Genomic DNA, 9,178 nt, shown 5'->3' with positions numbered 1-9,178 from the left:
AGTTGCATGCTGGAGACCCAATGTACTTGGAGGCTCCTGTGGAAGAGCTGGGAGAGAAAGCTGGCAATCATTAGGTAAAGTGAAACAAACCAGATGCAGAAAGACAAACACAGATTGTTTTCTGCATTACTAGCCAATATTACACTGTGTATGAGTAAACAGGGTCAGGGTCTGGGACTAGAAATGGGACCATGAAAGGGAAGGAGCAAATCTTAAGGGGAAAATACACTGCCATATGCAGAAGAGGATAATCTGAGGAAGAGCAGGACCTATAACAGTAGTGTAGGGAAGGAGTGGAAAGTGATATACATATATGAAAATACATGAACATGAAAGTGCCCATTAATGAAATCCATTAAATTACATACTAATCCTAAAAGTTAATAGGGAGAGAGGAAGAAAGCTAATGGATGATGGAAAGATTAGCTAGTATGCTCAAGGGCCTCTTTCAATTCTCTAACACTACAAAAGGGAGCTGGGGGTGGGGAGGAATTAAGACCAGGATGTTCTTTTGGTGAAGAATCTGGATTCACTTATTCACCATGAATAGCACTGTCAAAGCTGCTGAGCTCTTATAAAGAGGTCAGAGCTCTTCCTGGTGTACAGCCCAGAAACATCAGATGATACTGTCTTTCTTGTTTTTGAAAATTGCAGTCACTGGTGAAAGATTGTTTATAAAACAAGAGGTCAGATACACATGATACTCTCTTGGCTACATGCAAATCACAAGCCTGAGAACCAGAGGGAAAGACTTTGCATAAGAACTAGGTTCTTAAGTCTGTCCTGACATGCTCAAGTGGCTTGTTCCTGGAATTCACCCCTTCCCCACCCCCACAGGAATAGATTCCAAAGCCTGAAGAGAAGACTTGTAACTAGGGAAGGGGCGTGACCGAGAGCATTGAGGCGGGGCCAGGGAGTTGTTTGGATCCTTTGAAAGACTGGGTAAAAGTGAAAGAGCTTTGGGGTCAAAGCTCTGTTAAAGGCTTAGGGAGCTGAGAAGCAAGTTTGGCCAAAGGGCGAGGAGAACAGAGCTGGGTGGAAGAGTCTGCAGGGGAGACTTGGGCGGGACCCTGTAGGGACTAAGATTTTAACTACAGGGCTGGCCCACTCTGGGAGCTACTGGCAGAGAAGGTGGGGACCTGCCTCAGTTCTGATTTTTATTTCCCCAAGAGCCTGCTGGAATACCAGCCATGCTTGCTGCAGCGGGCTCCCTAGTGGCTGTCATTTGGGCCTCGCTCTATCTACGGACTTTGCTGCTGGCTGCTGTCACCTTTCTGTTCCTGGCTGATTTCCTCAAAAACAGACGACCCAAGAACTACCCTCCAGGGCCGTGGCGCCTGCCCATCTTGGGTTGTTTGTTCCATTTGGACCCCAAGCAGCCCCACCTATCCCTTCAGCAGGTAGGAAGAGACAACAACAGTTCCTGCTGCTTCCTGGGACTGAATATTGATTGGACCTGGCTGTAAGGGTTATACTGACAGCCCACTAACCCAGAGATTAGGTGTTCAGGTTACAAATAGTTGCAGATTTTCTTGTTGTCTGCCGTTGAAAGATTCCCAGTGTGATTTTTATGGCCAGAAAACATACTGTCTGTGATTTTAATTCTTGTAAGTATTTTAAGGTAGATTTGATGACAAAATAATTTATCTTGATAAATACATCATGTTGGTTTAAGAAATTGGGATGTCCCAGATGTTGGTTACAGTTCCAGTCGAGTTTTGTTTTTTTGTTTTTGTTTGTTTTTTAGTATGTTCTCTTGACCTGCACACATATCAGTTCTCTGATTTGTCTTATTGAGCTTAGTTTGATCCTTCTGCATCTTTGCTGACTGCTCACCTACTTACCGACTTTATCAACTCCAGAGAAAGTTGCACTGAAGTCTCTCTGCCTCTCCGGCTCCAATAGAAGTCTGTCTTTTTTTCCATTCAGTTCTTGAAGCTCTCCCTCTTGTGCAGGAAAGACTGTTATTTGTACATAGTACACGTGTATGGGTGGAAGGTCTTTGTGCTCTATGACCCTTTTTCCACTTAATGTTTTTTGTTATCTATGGTTATTTTCTCTGCTTAGATAGTGAATACTCCAGCCCTGCGTGATCATCCTTGTCACTTTCTAGTACTTGTGAACACTGGCTAGGTCTGATTATTTATTGCTATTTGAGGATTTAATCCCATAATTTTCCTTCTGTTTTTCCACTATTTTTCTTTTATTCTGCATTCCCTGCATGTGTGTTTCATGGACACTTTCCAAATAATTACCTCTTTATTGCCTTTTGCTCTTTCATTCTATCTCCTGTGTATCCTAGCCCCACCCTCCCAGCAGGTACTCAGTGTTCGTCAATGCACACAGGTGGCTCATGAGACTTTGCTAATGCTATTTTGCACAGGAAGCGAAACAGCTACAAAAATGGCAGACCCTGTCTCCCTTCTGTAGTGCAGCTATCTCAGGTGTAGTCTCTACACATTCTGAGAACCGTATCAGACGCTAACCTGCTTTTCAGTGTCCGGTGTAGCTGGAAGTTAAAGGCAGAAAAGTCTCTTGTCTTTACTTCGGGCTCCTCTTCCCATAGATCCATCTTTGTTTGTTTGTTTGTTTGTTGTTGACTTTCATGTTCAGTTTCCTTTCTGACCTTCAGCACTTCCTTTCTTTGGAGGAGGCTTTGGCAGTAGGAAATTTCTTAGTTTTGCCCCACCCCAGAATGCCCCCCACCTATTCCCACGCTGTCTTTTCACTGATTGTGGACACTTGGATTGTCAATCTGCTGCACTTAATGGTTTTAGATGTCCTCTCACTTCATTCTGGACTTTGTAGTTTCTGGTAAGAAATAATTTCCAATTTCCCCCTAAGAAACATGCCCTCCCCATGTGTTTTCAATTTGTTTTGTTTGTTTTAAATTTCAATTTGATTGTGCCGTTTATTTGGTTTTTGATTCCTTTGAGGATTTTATGCAGTTTGCATTTTTTACATAGATTTTATTTTGCCAAATTGAGAAGTTTTAGCTATTTTTCACACATTTCATTGTCTATATTTCCTTCCCCCCCGTCCCATACACACACCCTATTTTTCCTGGAAAAGTTGTTGCCAATACCTGCCACCTGTTTTTCTGGGACAATTGGACATTGATGAATATGTTAATTTCCTGTGTGTGTGTGTGTGTGTGTGTGTGTGTGTGTGTATGTGTGCGTGTATGTGCGTATATATTACATATATATGCATATATATACATATATATGTAATCAATATTAATTAAAGAAGAGGAGGTCATGAATTTGAGAAAGAGGAGGGAGGGATGACCATGAAGGGGTTGGAAGGTAAAGAGAGAAGGGTGGATTGATTTCAATACATATTTGTGTATGAAATTCTCAAAAACTAAAACAATTTCAGATTATCAGCCCTTCTCACCTCTGCTGGTAGTAGGGTAAATTGCAACACTTTTTTCTCTCTTCTCTCTGTGTATCTCTGACATTCCTTAGGTTTAAAAAAAAATCTTTCGAGGTCACAGTGCTTAAGATTTATGGCTCAATGCCATGTCTCACTAATCTTAGGTGTCTTACTTTTCTTTATTTGGAACATTCACTCTGCCGAATCTTGCTGTTTGAACATTGTAGGATAATAGCAGACTTTTTGTTTGCTATTGATGTTGCTGCATCTTATGCCTCCTATTTCACTCTGTTGCTATTTTTTCTGTTAGTTCCAGTTTTTAGGTTATTTATCATTCTGAGCTTCATTACTTTAATCTAGTTAAAACTTCTTTTAAATGACTAACAATGTCGCACAATGGAAAGTATCCTCTGTGCTATGACATCGTCTGAGAAGTCCTCTCATCTAATCCACGTGAAGCAATTGCAGACAGACCTGGCACACTTGAGGGTCAAAGGTTAGAACTCCAGGAAATTAGCTGGCCTGTCTATCTTGTGGTAAAATAAAAGGGACTGCTCCATTTTTGAGCTAGGAATATATGTAGTCAAAGAGCTTGTGCTTGTGGAAAGAAGACATTAACTTTAGTACCTTGTTTTAGAACTGTGGTTCTCAATCTTCCTTATGCTCCAATCCTATAATACATTTTCTCATATTGTGGTGACCCTCCCCCTCCCCCTAAGAATAACACATTTTAGTTACTACTTCATAATTGGTTTTATGGTCATAGGTAACCTCTGTGAAAAGGGTCGTGACCTGCAGATTGAGAACGACTGTCTTAGATGCTGTTTCTCCCTCAAGAATAAGCATAGGATCCAGACGGCACTTATTACCAGTTAGGACTATCTTAACGTCAACCAAATTTTAGTTATTCCAAGAACTAGTTTGTCAATATTATAAAAGAGCCAATAAATCTTTCTTGAAAGGATTAAAAAACTCATGGAGACATTCATGAAGATAAAGTTAAAAACTGATCTACATTTCTATATGTACATTACTTCTATCTTCTAGAAGAAAAGACATACAGTGTTTTAGTCTGTCCTTAGTGACCACACAGGGAAAGTTTTGCTAGAGATGAAATGAACTTAAAACAGCACTCTTGGTTAAAAATTAAAGAAAGGCTGCATATAGGCTGTATTGTAATGTGTATGTAAGATTCCAAGATGAAACCAAAACATTACATTTGTTTGAAATGGTTTATATAGGACTAGGGTTCTGTGACCAATTCTGTAGGGTGTACAAGCACAAACATGAGAAATCGGGATTGTAGCCCTTCTGTTTGAAACCACTGTTGGAGCTAGACATGACTTAGAAGAACAAAAGGAAGAAGTGAGGTCTTCAAAAAGCTAACTGTGGAGTGTATATGGGGAAGAAACTTTGATACTGCTCATACACAGTCGTTCAGCTCAATTTTCACAGACTTGAACATTCTACATCATCATGGACATTTGTTTCTTCTATTCTTCTGTTTCCTTCTTCTCCTCCCACTTGAACTTTCCATCTCTGACACTCATGCCTGCTTCCTACTCTGTTACACTCACTAAATTCTGAGATCGTTGGATATCTGAAGGTCATGTCTTTTTCTTCAAATCTTACATAATACCTGGGGATTCCCTCTGACAGACAGCAGCTTTGATTTCTTTACTACACTACATCATTTACAACTTTTTGTCTTTTTGAGAAAATGGAAAATGTTCATTATGGTGATGAGTTATAAAGTTGATGTGATAAGACATAAAAATGCCAATCTACTACTCAGTGAGTACCATCCATGACCAGAGACCCACACTGTACTTTCCTTCTCATCATCATGATTTGTGCCTCACACTCTTTGCATATAAAGCTTGCTAATTTCTCAACAATGTGGATGGTGGGTGAGTGCCTAAAATGAGAAAACAGAGTGACTTTCCCTTTTCTACTTTCATTATTCCTTACAGAACCCAGTATGGGTGGAATAATTGTTTACCTTTCATAACTAAGGTTCTAATTTTTAAAAGATAGAGCAACTTCCCCAAGAGTCCATAGACAGTGAAGCACAGAACCAACATGTCCAAGTCACTCCAGAGGTGCAGGGAAGTCTCCAGTCCCAGGCTCTGCCTTTATTACACTCTGTATATCTAGCACGGTATGAGGAGGGCACAGTCTCCTTTGGTTAAACAGATAGTTTAATTTGTTAATAATTCCATACTTGCTACAGCAAACTTTAAACATATCCTTTAACCTTTGGCAGATTATGAACATAGTTAGCTGGCCTTCACTGGCCTTGAGGATGCTTCAGAATAGAAATGTTGATTTCAAATACTTATGGTTGCATAACTTAATCTAGGAACTCATTAATGATGATTTAATTTATATTGACTGAGTACATGAATGAAATGTTTGGAGGAAATCCTAATAGTAGTGAGGGGATTAAAAAGTAGTGAAGAGAAGAAGCATTTCCATTACATTAAAATGCCTCCTCCACATACAAATGCACACAGTTCTCTCAGAGTTAATCACATTAGTTACATAGAAATCTTCTGTACATAGAAGATGTTTGAGGGTATTGTTCTCTGGCTAAATAGAGATTTTTATAAAACTACACTAAACATGTACAGACCTTCCTTGATTTTTGGACTGTCATATACACTATATTTTTGCCGTCATTAGAATTCAGGATGCCTCAGGTTAGAGAATTTTTCTATTTGTTGCTATACATATCCTCATATCTTCTCCTAGGGACATAGGTTACCTGCAAACCAAATTCAGATTTGCTAAATTTGTTGGGATTTTCTATAAGGAAATTTGTATTCTTATTATGTATCAAAATTGAGCTTAATGCATTATAAGTAAAAATTCTACACATATCTGCAGAAGAAGATGCTTGCTTCCCTCTTCCCCCACACAGTCCTCACAGACATCTCAGCATTAGTCCCATTGGCTCCACACATGCCTGCTATATTTGGACACACAGACATGGGCTCAACTGTGACTACTGTAATATTTTTCAGTTTGTGAAGAAATATGGAAATGTTTTAAGCCTGGATTTTGCTAACATACCTTCAGTGGTTATAACGGGCATGCCCTTAATCAAAGAAGTCTTTACTCAAATGGAGCACAATTTTCTGAATCGCCCAGTCACTCTTCTCCGAAAACATCTCTTTAACAAAAATGGTAAGTTTCTTGATCAAGATGTGGTGTGCTTTATTATTTTTGTGACATGGTAAAGGTTCCTGTCTATAACTTGGTGATATTACCATAAACCAACTGTCATCTGTAAAAGAAGCAGGATGCCATACTCATAGGAGGACTTACAGTGTCTTCCTTCTAGATTTAGGAGAAACCATGTGTCCTGAACACCAACTCTTGATGTTTTGGTAGTAAGTCCAGCCAGACACACTGTGATCTCACTTCCCTTTTCCCAATCCAGCCCTCTGCCATAGAAAAATAGATGAGTCACCTTCCTCCTGGTGATCCTCTTCTTGTTTATAACTCCTCATACTCAATCAATAAAGTGATGGCAGAAGGGGTCTTTAGCCTTCTGGCCAATAATATAACAGGCTAGTATGAATACTTATTTTCATTTCAAAAATAATCAGAAAGTCAATATCAGGATTCAAGTGTATTAACTTATTTCACGTGGAGAATTAAAAGGATTTGAGGATTTCTCTGAAAGTTACAAAATTGAGGGAAGGATGGCGTTGCACATGCCATGAAATTTGGTGGATGCTGAATACCCCAGAATGACCTTCCTCCTTGCTTCTAGACTCTCTGTGTGTGGGGTACTCATCCTTCTTACTTTCTCGAGTCATTTATTCACTCTTTACTGTATATTTTGTCTAGAACATTGTCCATAAAACTTTCTTACATAATGTGTCTTGTACTATCCGTGAGTGTATTACTGTTATTCAACTTCACATGTGTACCAGTGAATTAGTTAACCGGTCTAGATTCCAGCAAGACCAGCACACTACACCTCTACCCAGCCTGCAAGATCTCTCTGGATTTGTGAATAAAAGATACACATACACAAAGATATTTTTAATAGGGTTTCCTTCCTAGCTCAATAGCTGGGCACTTCTAAACCTCCCTGAAGCTTGTACACACTCTCCTCTGGTATTCCTGGCTTAACACCTTCTAAATCCATATTTTATCTTTGCTGCCTTGTTACTTTCCCGGAAGCTCCCCTCCACCCCCCCGAGGGCCACATGCTCTTTCCACCTACATTGTTGGATGATTTTTCTCATGCAGCTCTTAAATCTGATCTGTCTCACTGGAGTCATGGTGATTCTTCTCTTTTCCCTCTCTCCATTGGTCCTTTGCTGGCTGAATCAAAAATCCTGCCTCTGTCTCCCTGCCCAGTCATTGGCTGTATAGCAATTCTTTATTACCAATCAAAGTGAGCTGGGGGACAGGAACCTTCAGGTTCGGAAGCACGGCTTTTGGGACCTGAATTAAGACAAAGCAATAAAACCAATTCCCAACAAACATGAACTTCTAGATTTGTGTGATCAGAGTATAATCTTCAGATCTGGAGAAACTGAAACATGAATAAAAGTTTCTATCTACTAGCTATATTCCTTTATAAAGTATACTTTATCCTTGTGTCTCAGTTTTTGCATCAGGTAGAATGGGCCTGCATTCTGAAAGTACTAAATCACATAATACACAAGGAATGCTAAACAAATAATGAAAGTAATCAGTAAATATTAGTTCCGTTGCTTTGGGATTGTCTCTCTAGATAGCTGCCAGGTGCCTTATTGACCCTCCTTCTTTTCATCATGCATGTGTCCATCCAGTTCATCAGAGAATTTTAAATAAGACACACAATGCCATAATGCAGATTCTCCTCTTTCCAGGATTGATCTTCTCCAGTGGCCAGACATGGAAGGAGCAAAGAAGGTTCACCCTGATGACACTGAGGAACTTTGGATTGGGAAAGAAGAGCTTAGAGCAGCGAATACAGGAGGAGGCCCACCATCTTGTGGAGGCCATAAGAGAGGAGGGAGGTAGGCATTTCACAGTGCAGGTGAAGCAGACTGTGGACTTATGTTTGTTGAATACATACGTATTGTGTGCCTAAGAGTTTATCCTGGCCATAGCCACTGAAGATTGAACAGTAAACTTATAACTATGACCTTGACCTAGAGGACTGTAGCCTAGCAAATGAAATGGTCTATTAATCACTTTGCTGACTGTAAATCCTGGTCACCAATCTGACTTTATAGCCATTAACAGAAACCTTGGTTCATGTCAGCCCTGTGCATGTGCTGTAGCCAGAGACTATCTATTATTTCATTCTCTGCATTCTCCAGTACTTAGCTGAAAGATTGTTTTCTTTATAGACAATGCAGATAAATATCTTTAAATGCCCCAACTTTCTCTTTTCTCACCTCCAGGACAGCCTTTTGACCCTCACTTCAATATCAACAATGCAGTTTCCAATATCATTTGCTCTATTACCTTTGGGGAACGCTTTGAGTACCATGACGGTCAGTTTCAGGAGATGCTGAAGCTACTGGATGAGGCTGTGTGTTTGGAGTCATCAATAATGTGCCATGTAAGCGCTCTCATATCTCAGGAAGGGTATTAGAATTGGACTAATTCAAATACACAGGGTCCTCTTTTTATATTTTAGAGCTTTTGCAGTCAAGATATAATATCATAAAGTTGAGTTTCATACAAATGTATTCAAATCCTTCTGTCAATTTCAATGTTTTGATAATATGCAAAGCTTTTACATGAAAATAATCTTTCTAATATTTAAACATAGTACCAACATTTG

The 9,178-nt window shown here is 39.6% G+C and overlaps 1 protein-coding gene across 1 annotated transcript; it reads left to right on the top strand.

The window, feature by feature from the left end:
- Nucleotides 1–969: 969 nt before the first annotated feature.
- Nucleotides 970–8,953, top strand: LOC114616387 (cytochrome P450 2J3; the record flags this gene model as incomplete). The annotated part of the gene is made up of 4 exons (XM_028761859.1): nt 970–1,400; nt 6,405–6,567; nt 8,253–8,402; nt 8,793–8,953. Coding segments are annotated over exons 1-4 (684 nt in total), but the record flags the coding sequence as incomplete, so codon positions are not given.
- Nucleotides 8,954–9,178: the final 225 nt, after the last annotated feature.

This window comes from Grammomys surdaster, unplaced genomic scaffold (assembly GCF_004785775.1).
Source record: "Grammomys surdaster isolate TR1022 unplaced genomic scaffold, NIH_TR_1.0 319140, whole genome shotgun sequence".
NCBI classification, from domain to species: domain Eukaryota; kingdom Metazoa; phylum Chordata; class Mammalia; order Rodentia; family Muridae; genus Grammomys; species Grammomys surdaster.
Note: the sequence above shows the minus strand (reverse complement) of the source record. Positions and strands in the feature narration are given on the sequence as shown.